The sequence below is a fragment of the Chaetura pelagica genome, unplaced genomic scaffold (assembly GCF_000747805.2).
Source record: "Chaetura pelagica isolate M959 unplaced genomic scaffold, ChaPel_1.0 scaffold90, whole genome shotgun sequence".
NCBI lineage: Eukaryota > Metazoa > Chordata > Aves > Apodiformes > Apodidae > Chaetura > Chaetura pelagica.
The window spans coordinates 15,374,610-15,396,479 of NW_009953496.1; the positions used below are offsets into that span (position 1 = coordinate 15,374,610).

Below are 21,870 nucleotides of genomic sequence, written 5' to 3' on the forward strand. Positions count from 1 at the left end.
AAAATGCATATGTAGATTCAACAACCAAGTGGAAAGGCAAACCTATTAGTATGTATCAGCAAGGAAGCAGCAGCTTCTTGCAGCAGCTTCTTGCAGAAGCTCATGTATTCTAATTGGGTAAGACAATTCCAGTATTCTAGAACTCATTCCCAAATGCTGCTTTTGATGTGAACCTTCTGGCTCTACTTTTTTTTCCTGAAAACTGAAAATGTGCATAAGTAATGTGAATTTCATAAAGACCATTTCTTTGTATACATGCAGATAATAGTTTTGGGTTTTTTTAATCTATATTGATGACAAGAGGTATTTGGCAGTTCAGTATATCGAGAAGTCAAGAGATTTGAGTCTCAATAAATACAAAATAATATTTCTTTCCCTTTATGTTTCCACAGCTTATGGTAAGAACAGTACCTTTATAGTCAATGGCAAATCCTGACATTCCAACAGAAGCATCACTGCGAAAAGCCAGAAACAGACTGTTACCACTGCTCTCTATTCTTTCAGGAGCCTGTGAGCCTTGAAAACTGCCAATTAGAGGACTGTTGGAATCTTCTCCTTCATAAATATGTAGAAAATCATAACTGGGTTCCATATTGAAACTGAAAATAAATGGAAAAGATAATTAAGTCTTAATTTCTTTTCTCTGACTTAAACACTACTGTGATTGTGGCTGCCAATCTTCTGCCTAACACATTTTCTTTTTATTTTAAAATATGTTTCACAGTGAAAATTTACTAACTTTCTATTGAGTTCTCTTTATCACTAATTTGAACACCTTCAATTTTTCAGATCTACTATCAGACCATAATGCAAGGTTTGTCTATAGTCAATGAAGAATCAGCATTTCCTCCCACATGTCTTTCTCAAGATGGAATGAATCACTTGCTGCAGAAAGTCTGTCTCTTAATCAGTGACCACAGGAATGATCCAGAGAAACAGATTAAATTAAAAGTCCAGCTTCTAGTTAGCTAAACTGAATGATACTAAATCCATCCGTTACAAACACAAATTCAGCATTTTAGAAACAATATGCTTTCATATGGAACTTGTATTTCTTCATAAATGAATTTTATCAGTTATGATACATGAATTATGATTAAGTAATATGGGTTACTATTATTCTCACTAAACCATCTATGCTATGCCACATTTGATGACATTTACATGTCTATACAAAGCAACTATGAAGAAAATCTGAATGGAATGCCTTTCAGAGGAATTTAATTTAGATTAGTTCTGAGACAACATACAGATAAACAGGCATTTAAATGAGAAATTTATACACAGTTAGGTAGAAAGATAAAGTAGGAACATAGAATAAAATATAAGAAAAGCAGCTTCCTGAACAGTGAGATGAGAGGGAGGTGCTGAGCTCTTCTCCCTGTACAATGGGAGTTGTTTAAAGCCGTGTCAGGGGAGGCCTGGACTGGACGTTAGGAAGCATTTATTTGTGGAGATAGTGGTTAGACACTGGAACAGGCTTCTTAGAGCCGTGGTTGTTGCCTCAAGCCTGTCAGTTTAAAAGACATTGGGACCATGCCTTTAATAATATGCTTTAACTTTTGTCTGCCCTGAAGTGGTCAGACAGTTGGACTAAATGATCATTGTAGGTCCCTTCCAAATAAATATTCCATTCTATTCCATTCCATTCTAAAAAATCAAGGAAGTTATTGAAAGAATTGAAAAGATGGAATTATTTCAGCACTAATATTTCATATAAATCAGAGGGGGTTTGTGATACTGAGTCAAGTTATTTGTGTTCTAACAGCAAATATATTTGTAAAATTAATTTACTTCTCTATTACAAAGTTATCAGCATGTATTTGAACATTTTTTCACCACATATGAATCAATATTACTCTTATGGTCAATTTGCATTAAACCCTCAGTATTTATTAAAAACCAGATGTGATACAATGGTTCTATTTTGTCTGTTTGATACCCACAGGTGTACAGATAATAGTGTTGGTTTTTCTCTCCTTAATTTGTATTCCAATTTTCCTTCTTTATTTTTTTAACAATGTTCTAAAAACATTTTCAAGACTAACAACCCCACCATCTACACCTTAAAAAGCACTAAATCACCATCAAACAGAAGATGGATGAGTTTCCAAGAATATTCTCCAACATCAAGATAATTTTGTAAAACGTAGTGCCATGAAACTGGGAAGCTATGGCATAACCTTTTATTTCAGATTTCTAAGGGAGATTTCTGTCTGGAGAATTTAGGAACTTCTAGCACAGAATATACAATATAGGAATGACATAGGCAGTCCAGTGTTTATTTAAAAAATGTACTGGAAGTACAGCATAAACTGCAAATTCCATTACATTGTTCATACTTGTATTCCTTAAAACAGAATTAATAAAGAAACTTGAATAGTGAGTAGCTCAAAGCTTCTTTTGTCTTACTTGAAATGGATAATTTGAGCTGATTATTTAGGCAGTCCACATAAATATGCTACTTACCATACCTATGATGTGACATTTTCAAGAGTGCAATTAGTAGAGAGCTATTCTCATTCCTTGATGCTATTTGATCAAATGCCTCAAGAACATAATTATCATTTTTTTTATGATAAAATTTCAAGTATCTTAGACTTTGATTCTTTAATTTCTTGTGTATCAATATTTTATTAGAAAACACATTTCAATCAGGCAATAAAAGAAACTGTGAGGGGTTTTTTTTTGTTGTTTGGTGGTGTTTGGGAGGTTTTGGGGGGAGGGGGTGTTACAAAAAGGGTGCTAATATTACATAAGGAAATTCTAAATATGCCATCCTTCCGAACAGAATCAGAATTGATCACTGTCCATTGAAAGCAACACCAAGAAGATCGTTACCATTCTTAGCTTTAAAATCACACACAGAATCAGAAAAATATATTTGCTTTTGCATCCATAGATATAACAAGTAAGATGACAATACAGGCCTGATTCAAACAGAAATTATAAACTGAACATGAGTATGACCACATTCCTGAACTTCAATTTGTGCTAAAAATCCATGTAGCAAATACAGATGGATAATAGAACACTGAGGAAGTAAATTTATTTTAAATTATGAGACAACATTAATAAGACATCTTCTATCTCTTGAATAAGTAGATTGATTATTTTTTTTTCCTGATCTATGCACTCCAAGCAAAGTGTATTTAGCCTGTATTTGTAAGAAAAATCAAGAACGTAGCTGCAGACAGAGTTTCTACTACACAGAAAGTTTGGTTGCTCCAGAATATGTTAGATATAAAAAATGCCATATAACTGTATTATTTTCTTTTAAATTGTTTGCAACCAATGATATAGCCTGTATTTGAATGTTGGAACTAGATGATCTTTAAGGTCCCTAACAACTCACAGCATTCTATGATTCTATGATTCTACACACCAGGACTTAGCCAGAGAATATAATTAGAAGCCTTAAGAAGTGATAAATGATGACATTTTTAGGTATGATATTTAAAATCCTGTTAAAAAGAGGCATTCATCGCGAAAAGGTACCTTTTGAATATCAAGGCAATGACGAAGTCAGGGTTTACTTTTATTCTCCAGTCGCATTCTTTCCCAGGAGGATAAGGTTGTGGATAGTTAGGTGATAAAATAACTCCTGCTGGGCCTGTCAGGTTTCCTCCACATGCAGCTGCCACAATGTAAAAAGAAATAGGAATATGATCACGTTAAATTCACAAGCATCTATTAGTTTTAAAATAATAAGCGTTTGGAACTGGAAACTGGAAATTTTAAAGAAAGATTTTTTCAGGTCATTTCTAGTCTGCTCCAATAGACTAAATGCTCACAAGTTGTTGGAGTACATCAGATGCACTCATAGAACACATGTTGCAGTTTTATTTCATTTAAAAGCTTGAAGAAAGATTCAAAATTGTGAACTAAAGCATGAGCAAGAAAATGTACATGGAAACCATGCTCCTAACCCAAATGAAAACATTAACAAAGACATTCCTCTTGTGATATGTATGAAAACAAACTAAACTTACTTTCCCCTCCATTATTTATTTATTTTGTTAAACATTTAGTATATTTATGCATCTGAGATTTTTCACACCTGTAGTTTTGGTATTTTTTGGCATTATTTTTGATCCAGGCTGTATTTTTTGTGTATTATTTGGGTGTTTTTTTTTCTAATTTTTAATTCTTTTTGGTTTTATTCACAAATAACAGTTCCAGGAAATATTTCGCATATTCCTTAGGAGTGCTGATGATTCAGCCTCAGATAACCACTGTCAAAAGTTATAAAGTACAAACAGAGCAGAAAACATTAAACAGTCATGAACGGAATTCACACAATGTAGGACAGTTATTAAATGTAAATAATTTCGTGTTTATAAGTCAGCATACGGAAGTAAGGACTTTCTGCTAAGTTTTAAAATTACATATAATTGCTTTACAGAATTTTAAGGTTCCTAATATTGTCATGTCTACAGTAAAGATTAATTTGCTTTCTCCTTCAAAGTCACCTTGAGTATATGGAAGAATAACACTATGTAATACACACTTTTTCCCAAAGGCACTCTCTCCTTCTTTATTTTCCTCTTCCTTTTTTTCTGTTTGTTTGTTTTGGGTTGTTTTGTTTTGACTTGACTTTAAAAAATATGGGGTGAATATTTCCCAGCATTTTTGAGATATCACTAAACACTTTAGAGAAACAGAGGAACTGCAGTAGTTTGCAAACTTGCTCTTTTGGAAAGACCCTTTCCAAAATGGCTTTTAGAAGGAAAAAGCATTATGCTTATTCCAGTGCTATTGTAACACACCTAATCTGTTATTTTCAGGATCATTAAAATAGGTTTTTATTTCATTATATCAATAGGCAACAAAATAATAAAGATCAAAAAAATTACTAAGTCTAGCAGATGATTGTTAACAGATGGTGATTAGCTCTAATCTTAGAAGACCTACACTGATGATCTTAAAATATATTTCAGCAAGACTTCTAAGCTTGTGATTTTTAGAAGCCTCAGAGAAACCTTAATGCCATAAAGGATTACGGAACCTTAAAATCAAAACTTGTTTCAAAGAAAGAAGATCTCCCATCCTTTCCTGGTACTATATAGCTATATCTATCTTCTTTCAACAGCATTGTCACTTGGACCCCCTTCTTTACATCTATCTCTCCCAAGAGGCACATTGCTTCAGAAAATGTATTTATTTTCCTAGGGATTGTACAGGATAGCTATTTAATCCATAAGAGAATTCAAAAACTTTTTAGAAAAAAGAATGGACCACAGTTTATGTAACTAAATTATTACACAGAAGACCATTCCAATGAGAACATTTCAACAATGTTTTTTTTTTTTAATCTGAATTGCCTCTTCTGTTTAATGATTTATATTAGAGTTTGTCAATTTTAAACTTGCATGAAGTTTAAAGAATTCAGTGAGAAAATTACACCCCAAAATAGTGTTAATCTTGAGACTGAGCCTGCCAGTAACCATAAGTATGAAATAACTGAGTTCTGCAGAGAGCAGATCATGAGCATCATACACCCACTAGTTGAACAAAAAATATGATCTGTATTAATCTTAAACAGAGACTAACATTTGCTATTATTACCTATGCATGTAGGAGGATCAGGTTGCCAGAAGAATCGGTTATTCAGTTGCACACATGTAATTGTAGCTTGTCCTTGAAGTTGATATCCAGGGTCACACTGAAAGGTGGTAGTGTCTCCAGGCTCTCTGTTGTCACCGTATCTGGTGCCATTCTGTGGTGTCCCAGGATCATTACAGGTTGATGCAATGGAAGCTGTAAGGCAATGATTAAACAAAAGCTTTAGGGTGTAGATACTAAACATCCATAATTAAAAGTACAATATTTTTACACGAGCACTCCAACCAGTGCTGGAGCAATGTTATTTACTCATCAGTTAACACAGGAAGTTATTTTGTTTCTCTGTTTTTACAAGCATCTGCACACTGAGCTGATACATCAAAAGAGCTAATAACTCCTTTTAACATTTTAATGTTCTGGTTATCGAAACAGATTTCTTTATGAACTTTGATGCCTTTTGCACACTAGGGTAAGTATCATAAAATAAATAACATTGTTTTATAGTCTTAATATCCTGTAGCATGTAAATTCCATGTTTCCCCAGCTGGCTGAAAAAAAAAATAAATAGCAATTTTATATAGCCCTTGAAGTTCCAATTTCAAGGGCAAAGAACAACCTTCTTAGACTACGCTCAAACTGAATCTAAGAAAAATATCTCACCTATTTTCAGTCTCCTGAATTTGGAAATGGATTTAGCTTTGTAAAAAACCCAAATTAATTTAAAATAAATGTTAAACTGACCAGAACAATTGGTATGGTATGACTTAAAGCAAGTAATCATCCAGAAAGTGGACACATAAATCTATATCCACTGGATTTGTGAAAGATGCCAGGATTCTTCTATTGGCTTCAGATATTCAACATCCTGAATTTAGTATACACTGAAGTATTGCCAAGGAAAGAAGGTCTCATCTCTGGAGGCTACTGTCCCCTAATCACTAAATTGTACTCTCTTTCCTACCATTCCAGGCTGCTCTACCCAAAGATGTTTTTTTCAAAGAAATTGCCACAGTTGTGAGCAAAAGCCCAAATAAGAAGTAAAAAACCCAGTGTCACAATCACCACTAATTATATTGGTGTGTATGTACAAATAAGTCTCCCTACTACTTTCCTCATCTTCAGTCAACCAAGTTTAAACTTCTTAAATATAGACCAAAGACTTAAAAAAACCTGCTACACCACAGCCTTCTGCTCATCTCCAGTACTGCAAGTGATAATCCTCGACAGATGTAAAATCTCAGTATTAAATTATTGTCTCTTTTTCTAATATGAACTATGTAACTAACACTAACACTAACACTTTCTTGTGTGCTCATGCTTCAGCCAATTGATTCATTCTTAAGCTGATTCATAACCATCTCAATTTTACATCTGATGTCTTTTTAAGGTAAAATTTTGCTCTGGTATCTGTAAGACATGATCAGACCAATGAAGAGAATTCAAAGAAGAGCTGATGCAATTTATTAAAAGCACATATTCCATTCTTAAAACTTTTTTCAAAGGCATGTAGTGACAGGAGAAGGGGTAACTGGCTTTAAACTGCAACCTTTGTGACCACAGCATGCAGGTAATCCATTTTCTGTATTAACAATTACATCTACTCCTTGTGTCCTCATCAAGACAGTATACCATTGCAAGAAACAAGTAAAAGCAACAAAACATTTACACAATCAAAACAGCTACCCAGTTCCACAACCAGAAAACTTTTTTTTTTTTTTTTTTCCCCCCCCTGTGTTGTACATTTTCAGGAGTCAGAAAGGTTGGAAAAATAACAAGCGAAATGAGAAACAAACATTTTAGATTGGTGAAGTGGTTTGATGCATGTTCTGGCAAATAGGTGGTCACTCAGAAAAATCACAAAAACTGTGAAATATTCCTATAAAAGAATTAATGGGTTATGATAACTAGCACACTGCAAACACAAGAGCTTTTTTTATAATTTTATTACACATATTTTTTTAACCTCATTTGCATTCCAAAATAGTACATCTCAGACCTTGGGATGGTCCTATTATCTAAATGAAGTAAAAGACATGGTAGGGTTTTTAACAGTGGTGGACATTTTTCCACCAGATTTTAAAAACGTCAATCCAAGAATTAAAATAACAGTTATCACTGCTAATGAGTACTGTGCAAGCACTCCCCAGGCACCACTCCAACAATTTACCTAATGTCCTATATAAGTGCAGTTTACTAAATTATACTCAGATACAGGGGAATGAAATCATCGTCATGAATTCAGAGAAGTTATTTCTTATTTGACAGAAAATAACAGCCCTAAAAACGGATCACAATGTTGCCTATCTGTTAAAGAATTGTATTTCTTTCAAATAGATATGAATAAGCCTGTCTCTATAACTAATCACTACCTTTTAAAAAAAAAAAAAATAATTAAAAAAACCTGAATATCTTGATATTCTCCTTAACAGGTTATGCAGTATAGTATCAGCAAATATTTTTTTTTCCCATTTTGTCTGTCAAGTATGTACCAATTATGAAGGACTGATGCCTTTTAATATTAATTTTACTGTTAAACTGTATTTCTTATATACAAAGTTTAAAAACTTAAAAGCAAACACGAATGTTTTATAAGCACCAAAATGTTCTTTACACTTTTGTTCTAGCAGCCTCAGAAGTTACTTTATGTACTTGAAATTAACAACCTTTTTATCTTGCCAAAAAGCCTTGATCCTAATTAAACAAAACACCAGACATTTAAGCACTGATATGTCATCTAGTTAAATGAACATTCAGACAGATTGTCAACTTTTCAACTTGTCTCCTTCCCAAGTTCTTTAACTTCTCAAGATTCCCAAGAGGTTCTGTAACTGCAAGAAAACTGCAAATCTACTATTGCTTCATTTGGTATTGTGCCAATATCTAAAGGGTATAGAGGTTATATGCAGTTATAAGTAATCTGGACATTTAAAATCAACAGTTCTGGTATCGCTCTTAAGGCTCTTTTCTTCTAAGCCCCTACACTAATATATAGACATGCAATTAATACCTAGCTTACATATTTATTAGAAAGGTCATGTTCATGCTGTGATGTAACTTTGCTATACGAATATTTTTTAAAAAAACAAAACTGATTACTTCAGAATCTTGAAGCTGAAGACAAAATATGCAGGCTGTAAAGCACGGAAAGTAATAACTATATTTTAGACTCCTGGATGCTAAATCAAAACAAGTACCATAGCTAGACTTTCTGGAAATGACTGAGAAAAATTAGTTGCCTAAAAATGGCATAGCCAGGAGAAGGGATTTGAATTCCATTAAGCTGGAAAAGAACTAAATCACTGTTTCTCACTACTCTTATGTGTTCTAAAAAGCAAGCTACATGATACTCAGTGGGTCACAAGGTAACAGATCTCTTACTGTCTCATCTGCTTAGAACGGAGCAGGCTTCTGTGTACACAAAAGATAGAACTAGAGGTAGTTGCCAAAATAAGGGGTAGCAGGGAAAACCAGAGGTTGCTCGTGAGTTTTTAGACCTCAACATGTTGGCAGTCACTGTGTTAAGCCTCTCTGTTTATAATTTAATAATCTCCAATAACCCAATTTTAGATCTTCTTTTGGCTCCCCAATTACATTTTCAAAGTTGATTTACAACTTTACTGAAAATCAATAGAAGACTGGTTTTGAGAATATGACACGTATATTTTGTGTGTCTATAGCCTTGTGAGAAATATGTTTAGATTTGTGCCTAATTTGTCTTTCACCTGAAGGACACTATAAAGAAAACAAAGGATGTTTCTATAAACAGATTAGTAACAAAAGGAGGACTAAGGAAAATGATCATCATTTATTGGATGGAGGGGGAAACATAGTGATGAAGGCAGAAGTACTTAGTGCCTTCTCTGCCTCAGTTTTTAGTAGCAAGACCAGAAGGGCAAATGAATAAGGGCAACGAAGCTGGTGAAGGGTCTAGAGCACAAGTCTTATGAGAAGTGACTGAGGTAACTGGGGTTGTTTAGCCTGGAGAAGAGGAGGCTCAGGAGAGACCATATAATTATCTACAGCTTCCTGAGAGGTGTGTATTGGTCTTGTCTCCCAAGTAACAATCAGCAAGACAAAAGGAAATGTCCTCAATTTGCACCAGGGGAGATTTTAATTGCTTGTTCTGAAACATTTTTTACTGAAAGATAGTCAGGCACCAGTATGGGCTGCCCAGGTGACTGTCAGAGTCACCGTCCCTGGCATTATTTAATAGAGTGTAGGTGCGATGTTTAGGAATCGGATTTAGTGTTGAACTTGGCAGAGCTATGATAATGGTTGAACACAATGACCTTAAAGGTCTTCTCCAACCTAAAAAATCCTATGATTCAGTTACATTTGATTTTTTCTGTTTAGACTGTAATCTATTTTAAGTCAAGAAAAAGCAAATATCACCTTCATTAATATCTTTTCCACTAGGTTTATGGTAAACATTCATGTAAGCCATTTGCTGTAGTGTTGAGCTGCAGACACGACTTTTTCAGGAGCTAGGTTCATAAGTTGCAAGCAATGCATAATGTTCTCCTGTTTAGTGCTCTGTGCTTGCATAATAGATTTGAGAAGGTTTTCTGGCATATCAAAACTGAGACACTGTACATTGGGTCTGCAGCACTTGCAGATTAACAAACATTTCCAAATATAAAAGAATAGTGTTTGCTTTCTTAAAAGTATATCATGTAAATGTACAAAGTAAGAACTATGCAAATTAGCATCAACAATATATTTAATTTTATTGTATTGTCCAAATACGTAAGGAAAAAGAAATCCAAATTCTAATGCAGCCTCTTTGATCAAGTTTGAAGTACAAAAGCTCACAAGTTTAGAGAGTCATCAAAGTACTCTACAAGCTTCATTTCTGCTTAGTTCCAGGGGAACCAAGTGAAGGACTTCTAGCCTCTGTGTGGTTGAGGATGCCTTTCCCATGCCAGGGATTATACAATGGAAACAAATGCTATGACATAGTTTCATGCTAATGTGTTACTGTGAGTACTCAATGAAACATTTAAAGCAACACAGAGAGCAAGAGACTGAACTGTGAAATTATTAAATTCTTGTGTCTTGTATCCTTCTATGCATTTTAACAAGGGATGTCTTTTTAAGTATTTTATTTTCTTTGAACTAAAAATTTAGTCTGTTAGTAAGGCAGATGTGCCATTAAGCATGTATAAATTTATTTTAAAATATATTTTTGTGCTAACCCCCTTTTCTTGATAATGTAATTTTGAATCAAACTGGAACAATTGCATGACAAATCCTAACAACGAAGATTCATGGAAATCCTTATACTACTTCAATGTAGTAGCTCAGGCCATTAGGCATGTGATTAAAAAGATATCTCAGCAATTTATAAGATAAATAGATGACACGGTTGTTTCAATAATTATTGTAGACAAACAAATGATTAAATGGAATTACAAAACTGGACAGAATCAGGCATCATTGCTTAAACAGATTTGTCAGATTAAACCTAGTCTCATTAGGAACTATCAAACACAGAACCACTGATGCTTAAGCTCTTCTCAAAGGAAGTAAGATATCAACAGACATGTCAACATCAGACACAATAATTTCCAAAAAATTGCTCTAATTAACTGGTTGGTATAAGTTGCTTATTTTTATCATCATAATTGATAACTTGTGTTTTTCAGATAAAAATTTAGTAATGTATCTTTACTCATCATCATTTCTATCTGCATTTACTTCAAGAGCAAAGTTTAAAAATATTGGGAGAGCAAGCAAAAAGAAAAAACAAAACTGGACTAAACCAACCATACAAATGCCTTCATTTCATAAGTTCATTTTCAACAAAATGAATGTCTGTATTTCTTGTAATAAAGCAGAAATATTACAAAGAAATGGAGAAAAAAAAAAATCTTCCTTACTTTACTAGAAGTTTTTGGCAGTTGTTGTGTATTAGCCAAAGAAATATAACCTTTCTGTTCACATGCAAGCAGATATAGGTATAATTTTAATTAAAGTCTATGATTAAAGAATTAACTAAGAGAAATTAACAATGTTATATAACCAGATGTCTGACTCTAGAAAAGCCGCACATTTCAAAAAATGTTTTTTTTTCCATCATAAGACAAGTGTGAATAATTGTTTGATGTATTATAGCCTTGAGGATCAAATTCTATGAAACAACCTGAGGAATTATGAATGTATCATTAAAGAAAAGGATATAGTTATTCTTAAGTTACAACAGCTGAGAATATAGTTCAAGAAAATAGGCTAGACTGTAAGAGCAGAACTACTATTAGGTATTGTTAAAATAAGGCTAATTGAGTCTGTAAGAATTATAATATGAGTAGCAATTGTCAGTGTTGTTCCTACCACCTGCCACTTCTATTTGTTTTATTAAATATTATTTTAAAAAATTATATAGTTAGATATAAACAAGCTTTCAATAAAATAAGCCTCTCATCAATAAAAGCAAAAGACCATCCACAAATATGGGATCCAGGTGCTTAGAGGAGTCTGGAGTAGCTGAAGGTTAAACATTCAGGGCAAAACTGATCTGCTTCAACATAGCTGCCTTACAATATCCAAGGTGGCACAGGACTGTAAGACTTGACCAAGGACTTTACACTGTGTGACCTTCTGGAGTGGCAAATGAAGACTACTCGCAATACCTTATGGCATCTCAAAGGGAACTACGTACCTGTGAAAAGACAGGTAGGATTCATTTCACATGTCCAGAAGCTTTAGGTTTAGTGTATGTGACTATGACCATACTTACAGATGATAAAAAGAAAAAGTCAGCATTGGATGGAAATGTATCCCATTTATCTTAGACACTTAGGACAGAGTTAAGCTAGGGTAGAGAACTTCTGTCTTTTTATTAACTTAGGCAGGAAGTTTTTGCTGCCAGGAATTTTGTTTCTGTCAAATGAAGGAGCCAAATATCAAATTTGCCTATACCCTTCTTGTGCTTAGTTTTTCATGACCAGAAAGAATTGGTTGACATCCCTGGCTTATAATACCAAGTTTAAATATATTTAACCCCCAGAGTAAAGGTCAATTTTGTACAGTGAACTCAATTTTTTCTCCTTTTATGCATGATTAAATGGTAATTAAGTTTTAATGAAAAGAATGAAGACTGATTACAATTAACATAATCACTCTTGTCAGTTCATGTCCTGATGCTCTACGTGCTGAGCTGAGTGGGCAAGACAAGGCACTTTTAGTAAGCTTCAGACCTGTCTATTTTTCCATTAAAAATATCTCTAATTACATTTATAATCAACAGTAAGCAATTTATAGGTGATACTTTCTGATCTACCTCATACTATGCTTTCATAGCACCCTTTTTCCTTTTAGACAGATGTAATAAAGGCATTCTGGAGTGCAAAGCATACAAAGTAATCAGCATGTTCATAGCACAGTGAAACAGAATCTCCAGCTGAAGGTTAGTATTTCAATGCTTTTTGTCTTGATAGTCTCAGATTTATATCCTTTGTATGATCCTATAAGTGGATGTTCACTGACATAGATACTCATCCCAATTGCAAAATCCAATACATAAGTTGCATATGTAAGAGGTCCAGATTACTGAAAGTTGTCCAAGCCTGTGCAATTCTGCATCCAAAGTTTTTTACTGGATTGTAATTAATATTTAAATAAAATATACTAATTAATAAATGAAACACCTGAAAATCCTTCAACGGAGACAAAGACACAAACCTTGAGCAGTTGCCTTCATAGAACTTGTAATAAAACACCTTGATCTCCTGCATTTACCAGAAAGAAGTTTAAACAACTCAGGTCTCTTATTTATCAAGTTATAAACTGCAAAAGTAGTGAAATTTCAGTATTTTGTACAGTTTTGCTATAACCTGGCCTACAGTTTGAATACATGATGAATACTAAAGTATGCAAAGATCTTCATTTATCCATAGATGAGTTAGTATAAATTCTTTATAGATCAAGGCCACAGTGGTCTACCCATTGTCTCAAGGAGACTAAATAAACTAAGCACTGATTTTTAGATAAAATTATTTAACATTTACTGTAATAAATACCTTAAGTAATATTTTTTTTACTCCTTACAATTAAAAAAATAATACAATTTTGCATTTGTCAAGCAGGGAGAAAGTGACCTTAATATCATTTTCCTCTTACTTGAGATGAGGCGTTCAGTTCTTCACCACTAATTCCAATTAATTCCAGTAAGACAGACACTGCAATTGCCAGCATGATCACTAAATGCATCCATCAGATATTAAACTCAGATGACAAAATCAGTTCTTCACCCTTATTATTAAGTATTAAATTATCTCCTACTAACTACAAGTATCACTGAAGGTCAAAGAATGTCTTGACAAATCTAACTGCTTAAGCATTTTCCCCCTTTCAAAATTCGTGTATAAACTTACAAATATCTTCATATAACACAACATAAAATGTATTTCCTAACTCTAACAGAGTAAAAAACCCCTTCATTTCCACAAATATAAAGTTAACTTCTTCCAAACAACATGAAATTCATTTTGCATACTTTCAGCTATCTTAGGGCTGATGAAAGAACCTGTGGTTTGGGGGTACTATGTTCAGAAAAATCAAGCAAAATTAAATAAACTGGTAAAAATAAAATGTGTTATTTAGGAATAATGAAACCTCCCAACTGTGTTTCTTCACTCAAAGAACAATTCTGAAAACTTACTAGTACGTTTTACTTCTGAGCGACAGCACCTACAGGTTTTAAATAATAGTCCTACTCACACACCTTCTATTAACTCATAATTTTCCTGTGTTCCTATGAGCAGAAATACACTTACATACATTAGATTTAGATATGTGAGGATGTAATGACTGAATCAAAGACAATTATATACTCTTCCAGCAGTCTTCAACACTTCAGTCATAATATCACAGAAAAACAATATTGATCACAGCTCTTCTGTATACAGAGGAACTTTCACTTTCACTTTAGACCTGAGGATTTAATTTTATTATTTTAACAGCAAATTTTTGCAGATATTTCAATATCGTAAGATATACTTATGTCTTCAGTCTAATCACATTCCTAAACAGTGGTTAGGGTCATAAAAATGATGCATCATTCAACTAGTGCTGTGAGAAGAAAACCCTAAACAACATGAAGCATAAACACAAAAGAATGTATTATTAGGTAGCACTGGTGTGAACATTTAAAGCTATCAGTGGAGAAGAAAACTTTTTAATGTACAAACATATTTATTGTTAAGTAATGCTAATTAGATAATGCTAGTCATGCGGTTACTGTACAAAGCAGTGAATAAGAAAACTTTAACATTCAAAGGAAATTGAAAAATTGCCCTAGTTGTAGCTATTTGCATTTTCATATAGATGAAAATAATGTATATAAATAGTCTATATAATTTTTCCATTTGAGATGAAAAATTATTTACATACTTGAAAACTGAATGGAGAAGCCTGATTTGCTGATGAAGAAGTCACTGTCAAATTGTAATGTTAATGAGTTGAAAGTGCTGTGAATATCCTCTGGAAGGGCTGAGCCACTCCATTCTTTCAGAAGTATGCTGCTTTCAACAGGCCCATCCCATACCTTCAAGATGTCATGAGCCACCTCAGTGTCAAAAACAATAAAATGCAGACTGCAAAGAGAAAGTAAAAACACTGCTAATTACTCACTAAACACAATTACACAAAACTCCAAGCAGTCATTCCTAAACTGTACTTAATTTTGAGATGCTGTTTAGGAATGAAGAAGGGCTGGTGGTCTTGAAGAATTATCCATTTTTCCTGTTGGATAAGCTGATCTTCTAAGAGAGATGCTATTCTGTTCTATAAATGTCTAAATTAGAGAAAACACCATTATGGGGCATATAGTACATTTTCTATAAATAAACTTATTTTTATAATAGATAAATTGAGGTATAGGAACGATGATTTCATCAAAGATATCCTCTATTCAAATGAGGATACCAAGAACACTGATTGGCTTGAATTATATGCAACTGAAAAAAAGCAATAGCTACTGGACAGTAGCACACATAGCACAGGAAATGTTGACTTTTCTTTCCTCAACAAAAACAGAAAAAGCATTATCCTATTATCACTTTATGTCAAAATTAATAAAATATAAAACTGTATTATAATCGAATAATCCGTATTTACCTCCAGGTGAAGTATTATATTTAGAAAGGTGTTCAAGAATACTTGTGCATTTGCTTCACCTTCTGATTGTTCATATTTTAACACTGAAGAAATCAAATGGGTAAATATAAAAACTTTCTTTTCCAAATAGTTGCTTGTTGATGTTTCTTCATTACATTTGTTATTAATTGGAAATAATTAATTTGAAAATTGTAATTTAAATGTAAATGATGCATTGAAATCACATACGATGGAGTGAATTCATTATGTGGCTCAGTGAAATGGGATTACTAAAATAAAAAGGGAAAAAAAAAACCTGCAAGTGAATAACCTGGCATTTGCTTATATTGTTTTGCCTATTTAATTTTAAAAAGTCATAATTTTCATTTAAGTGCTTAGTTAAAACTAAAGCCCACATAAACTGAATGATTAAATACCTTACTATTTGCTAAATAAATAGCTAATATTCTGAAGTACCACATTTACCACACTTACTGGACTGTAAAACTAATCTCTAGTGCATATCATTAAACATACTAGCATCAATACATTGTTTTAAAATGTCAGAAATTAACATTATCTATCTTGACTAGAAGTTAAATGCTTTTGTTACATTCTTGTTTTCATAGGAACTTCCTTTTGGGAGCTGACAAACTAGCTTTAATATTGAACAGAATTTGCCATTTCAAAGTTTTTGAATCTGAGTTTTACTACAGCAAAACTGAGCTGAAATAGTCTTTAAATACTGGTATTCCTTCTACTCGAGAGATTTGGTGATACATCAACAGCAAAGTGTGACAGTTTTTCTTGTCAGTATGTCAAACTGATGAGGAAAAACTTTTAAAAGTTCTTCTGTTAGCAATTTCTTTCTGCCCGAGTTCTTGAACCTTTCCATTGTCTGTCCATAAAACGTTATAGAAATAAGTATTCCCCCACTCCTTTATGCACTTGTTTTTAAAATCTCAACAATTTTCTTAAGTGTGATTATTCACAATGTCCTCTGAGATCTTGCTGGTCTTATTATTCATGAAGTTCAACCCAGCCAAGTGCAAGGTCCTGCACCTTGGTTGGGGCAATCCCAAGAACTAATACAGGCTGGGTGGAGAATGTATTGAAAACAGTCCAGAGAAGGACGTGGGAGTGATAGTGGAAGAGAATGTCAACATGGGCCAGTAATGTGTGATTGCAGCCCAGAAAGCCAACTGTGTGCTGGGCTGCATCAAAAGAAGTGTGGTCAACAGGTCAAGGGAGGGGATTCTCCCCCTTTACTTGGCTCTTGTGAGACCCCACCGGGAGTACTGTGTCCAGTTCTGGAGCCCCCAACACAAGAATGACATGGAGCTCATGGGGCAAGTTCAGAGGAGGGATACAAAGATGATCAGAGGGCTGGAGCACCTCTCCTATGAGTACAGGCTAGGAGAATTGGGGTTGTTCAGGCTGTAGAAGAGAAGGCTCCAGGAAGACCTTATAGCAGTCTTCCAGTACCTGAAGGGGGCCTACAGGAAAGCTGGGGAGGGACTTTTACAAGGTAGCAGTGAAAGGACAAGGGGGAATGGATCAAAACTAGAAGAGGAGAGATTTAGATTAGACATTAGGAAGAAATTGTTTGCTGCTGCTGTTAATTGTTGAACCCTCATCAGATCAAAGCATTAATGACTAAAAGACAATTCCTAATAGATATCCAACAAGATTCAGGATGCCTGATGTCTGAACACGTGTGCCACTGAATCAGGAACCTTATGGCTACTTGAGGTAATGCATTTAAGAAACAGTTGACTAATTGTATTAAATTTAAAACAAATTATTAGATTGATTATGACAGTAAGATATAAAGGAATTACATTAAAATTACTCAAGGGAAGAATTCTGAAACCACAGCTGACAGCTTGGAACTTTAGCTTGTTTACATCTAGAAAAAGGCTTAGCAGTGCACCACTCTACCCCACTGAAGATTTATAGGCCACATGACCTAATGGAATTCACAGTTCTGAATTGGATGCCAAAGTGTCTCCTGCACAATTTAGATACCCAGGTTTCCTAAAGGAAAAGTACTCCTAAATGCCAGCATGAGATTTATCAGCTTTAGTGATGTAAGGAGGACTTTAAAAAAAAAGGAAAAAAAATAAAAAAAGTGTAGAAGAGTATGAGAATGTCAGGCATATATTACAATTTATAAAGTACTTAAGTCAACAATAACTAGTGAAATTAAACACGTACCTTATTGTCTTTCCTGGATCTGCTTCGATAATCCAAGTGCAATGAAGATTGTTGTCATATGGTGCTGGGTAACCAGGGGACAAAATGCGCCCCGATGTAGCAGCATGAATTTGACCACCACATTCAGCTGCAAAATAAGTTAGAATTACAGTTATTTTTAATAAGACCATAATATTTTGCACTTCCATTTTCATCTACTATCTCTGAAGCAGTACACATACATTCAAACCAGGACATGTATACTAGTTAAAAATACACATATAACAATCTCTTTCCTACCTTGTTACAAAGCAATAAACCATAGTCTTGTGGTTGTTGTTTTACCAGTTAGAGTAGTTCACTCTGAACTGGGCCTATGAAAGCACAACTTTAGCATCAGCAAGAGAGCAAAAATGCTTAAGAAATATCTCATATAACATGTTCAGATTTTCTAAGTAACTATGCATGTTCAAATTGAGATTTTACAGCACTGAGTTTTGCAATTAAAATTGCCTTCTTTGTTGTTCTAATATCAAAATGCTTTTAGTTTAATGTTTTCAAGGTATTTCTATATAAAATAAAGTTTAATTAGATCAAAAAGCAGTTAGGCATTGCCTAGTAATTTCCTCTAGTATTTAAAAATTTAAATTGCATATGATCACTAAGCTATGATTTGAAAGTAAGCAGTGTCTAGTTTAAAACATTTTATTATCAATGCTATCTTAACATTATGGAGAGGCCACTTGCAGTGTTAAGCATCTGGAACCAAATTACACTTACCTTGCTTGTTTAAAGCATCATGCTGTTGTCTGGCCAGTATAAAGATGGACCCTGACAATATTGCAACTTGATAACAGTAAACAATAAGGTGCTACCGAACCAAAAATGATCAATAGCTTTGTAAGTGATGTACCTAAATTCTTACTTCATTTATAGTGCTGCCTTACAAGTAGCTTTATTAAAAGATACTACTTATGGGGAACTCTTCAAGCAGAGCTGTACACAGATGATGAAAGATCCACAGCAGTTGGATCAAATAACTGTCAGTAACACTCATAACAAAGTTACATACATGACACAAAAGTCATTGCTGAAAACCAAATTGTTACCAGGAAGGAAAATAACTGTAGAGTGAAAAATGTGACTGATTTACTTAGCTATCCTGCTGGCTTGATCACTCAAACCACGTCATAATATTAATAGAACTACAGGAGAAAGCTGCTTTAGAATCACAGAAACCTTAAAGATCAACAAGTTCCAACCCCCCTGCCATGAGCAGGGAACCCTACCACTAGACTAGGTCGCACAAAACCTCATCCAACCTGGCCTTAAAAACCTCCTGGGATGGGGCATCAACAGCCTCCCTGGGCCACCCATTCCAGTTCCTCACCACCTTATAGTGAAGAATTTCTTCCTAATATCTAACCTAAGTCTCCCCTCTCTCAGTTTAAAACCATTACCCTTGTCCTACCACTACCTTTTCTGACAAAAAGTCCCTCCCCAGCTTTCCTGTAGCCTCTTCAGGTACTGAAAGGCTGCTATAAGGTCTCCCTGGAGCCTTCTCTTCTCTAGGCTGAACAGCCCCAACTCTCTCAGACTGTCTTCACAGCAGAGGTGCTCCAGGCCTTTGATCATCTTGGTGGCCTGAAAAGCTTTCCCAGACACTTCTTAGCCATTAACAGCCAGCCATCTACTTCAGAGCAGCTATACTTGGATTTCCACAGTAAATCTTCACTGGAAATTTCAAGTATGTTTGCACGATTATCTTATCAAAAAGTATAGAAAGACAGAATATTTGCATGTTTTTTTTTCTTGAAACACCAGACCAAAACCTTTCATTATCAAAATCCATATTACCTATGCAAGTAGGCAAAGGTTTGTCCCAAACTCTTCGATCTCCACTTAAACAGGTCATAATACTACTACCATGCATTGTATAGCCAGGATTACAGCTGTATAAAATGACAGTGTCTATAAAATGTCCTTCATCTCGGATCTTGTAGCCATAATTTGGTATGCCAGGATCTTCACACTTCACTAGGTCAAAACCTGAAAACAGAAAAGGAAAGAGGAAAAAAAAATAAATAAAAAGAAGACACAGAGATACAAAATATCAAACACAACATAATGCCAATGAATTTGATATTTATGCAAATTATATTATCATGATTCAATTAGATTAGATGTATCCACAGTGATAGATTTATTCAGACATCTTTAAGGTAAATAATATATCCACAGAAAACTTGTAATTATTTTACAATGGCACAAAGTAGAGTTGGTACAATTTTTCTTGCTGCCTTTCTCCTGATGCTAAGAAGATCAACCTCAGCTGAAGAAATGATAAGGAGTCTGACATCCTGTTTGTCTTCCTGAACAGATGCTAAAGTTGTCCAATGACTGAACCCTCTGAAAATGAAAAATGCCTCTGTTTTCTTAGTTTGTAAATTGGACAAAAATGTTGGGCTTTACTTGTTAAAATTCAGGCTTCCAAAAATTAGCAGGCTACATTTGAACAAGTTAGCTTAGGCTACATGCATAGTCAGCAGGGAAATATGAATCTCAAGAAAACAAACCAAATCTTAGACAGGTGGTCCAATCAGGCAGTTCAATAAGCTTCTAGAAACACTTATTTCCTACCTTTACTGTAAACTGAGCCTAGATTCTTTCTTTATATGGGAGGTTATAATGGATCAGAATTTTAAGTATCTAGACTTTGGGAAAAAGCATCCCAGAGCAGACCTACTCTCCCAGGCTCTTCCTGGGAATCTAGCTCTCTGTCTACTACACTAAGCCAGAGACTGTTTGGGAGAATGCTAGGCAACACAAGCTAGAAGCATGCTAGCATTTTCCCTAATATTATGGCAGTGAATAATTCAGCAATTACCTTCCCACACTCATACCCATGCCCTGACAATATTGAGTTTACTACGAGAGGTGTAGTCTGTGTCAGAAGGTGTATGTATCAACACATGCAGTACAACTGGATTACAGACATTTACCATTATTCCTTCACTAAAAGGTTGTTCCTTTGTCAGCATTTGCACATCCATGCTAGTTCACTTTGTTGACTTAAAAGAAACAAGCAAACATATTCAGGCCAAACGAGTAATTTTCATTTTAACTATCTCTCAGCATTAATTATTTAAACATCTGTATCTAAACTAGTTGTCTGTCTTTTAGAGTTAATAGTAACTTACGGGGTCTGATTAATCTCATCCTAAAATAGGTACCTAGAATAGATTGGATGAACTGTGTAATTTTAAAAGATCTACTTCTCTTCATTCACTATAAAAAGAGCCAAGATGATTAGGTCGTTCAGATGAGATGAACTTCACATGAAATAGCTATATTTGATTATCGTAATCTTCTTATTAAATGTACAAACACATTTATTTAAAACTCTGAAAATGTAAGTTGTTTGATAGATAATTTGATAGTATTGATGCTGATTTGACAGCATGAGTGCAACATTATTCCTCTACCACCACTCTTCCATTTAGTAGGTGCAACAACTTCTCTGATTAAAGAATCCGTATGGTGAAACAAACTTTCCATAGGACCGATATATAGTTAGAAAGCTACACAAGAGATTGATTCTCCACTACCTTCTACCACACAAAGATAAAAAAGGTTGTTGGGGAGAGGTAGTATCTTTTACAAAACCAGCAGTTAAATTTGGGTGAAATAAAACAAACCTTTAGACAAATAAGTCCTTCTGGTCTGCTATATAGTCATCTTCACTACAGAAGATGTCAAGACTGGGAAAAATTATCGTTCTGACTTGCTATAATTTCCTATATTCCACTCACTGTTCAGTTTTGCACAAGTATGTACATGTACACAATGCAATGCAGAGAATGTTATTTCTTCTGTTCTCTCCTTTTTACAGTGCACCTTCTTTAGGAGGATGTAAAGGCACTTGATCTCCTTAATTCATCAAAATTAGAATTTCCCAAATGGTGCAAAACCAAGATTAGTGTGCTTACTTTTTTACAACCTGTTTGCACATTA

General features: G+C 34.2%; 1 protein-coding gene across 1 annotated transcript in view; it reads right to left on the reverse strand.

The window, feature by feature from the left end:
- CSMD1 (CUB and Sushi multiple domains 1) overlaps nt 1–21,870 on the reverse strand; it is an 805,423-nt gene that overhangs the window by 167,273 nt on the left and 616,280 nt on the right. The window contains exons 24-29 of the mRNA XM_009999261.1: nt 19,714–19,905; nt 17,878–18,004; nt 14,956–15,158; nt 5,569–5,760; nt 3,499–3,637; nt 412–599 (exon numbers count right to left, since the gene is read on the reverse strand). Coding sequence (XP_009997563.1) covers nt 412–599; nt 3,499–3,637; nt 5,569–5,760; nt 14,956–15,158; nt 17,878–18,004; nt 19,714–19,905 — 1,041 coding nt within the window. The remainder of the gene's footprint in view (nt 1–411; nt 600–3,498; nt 3,638–5,568; nt 5,761–14,955; nt 15,159–17,877; nt 18,005–19,713; nt 19,906–21,870) is intronic.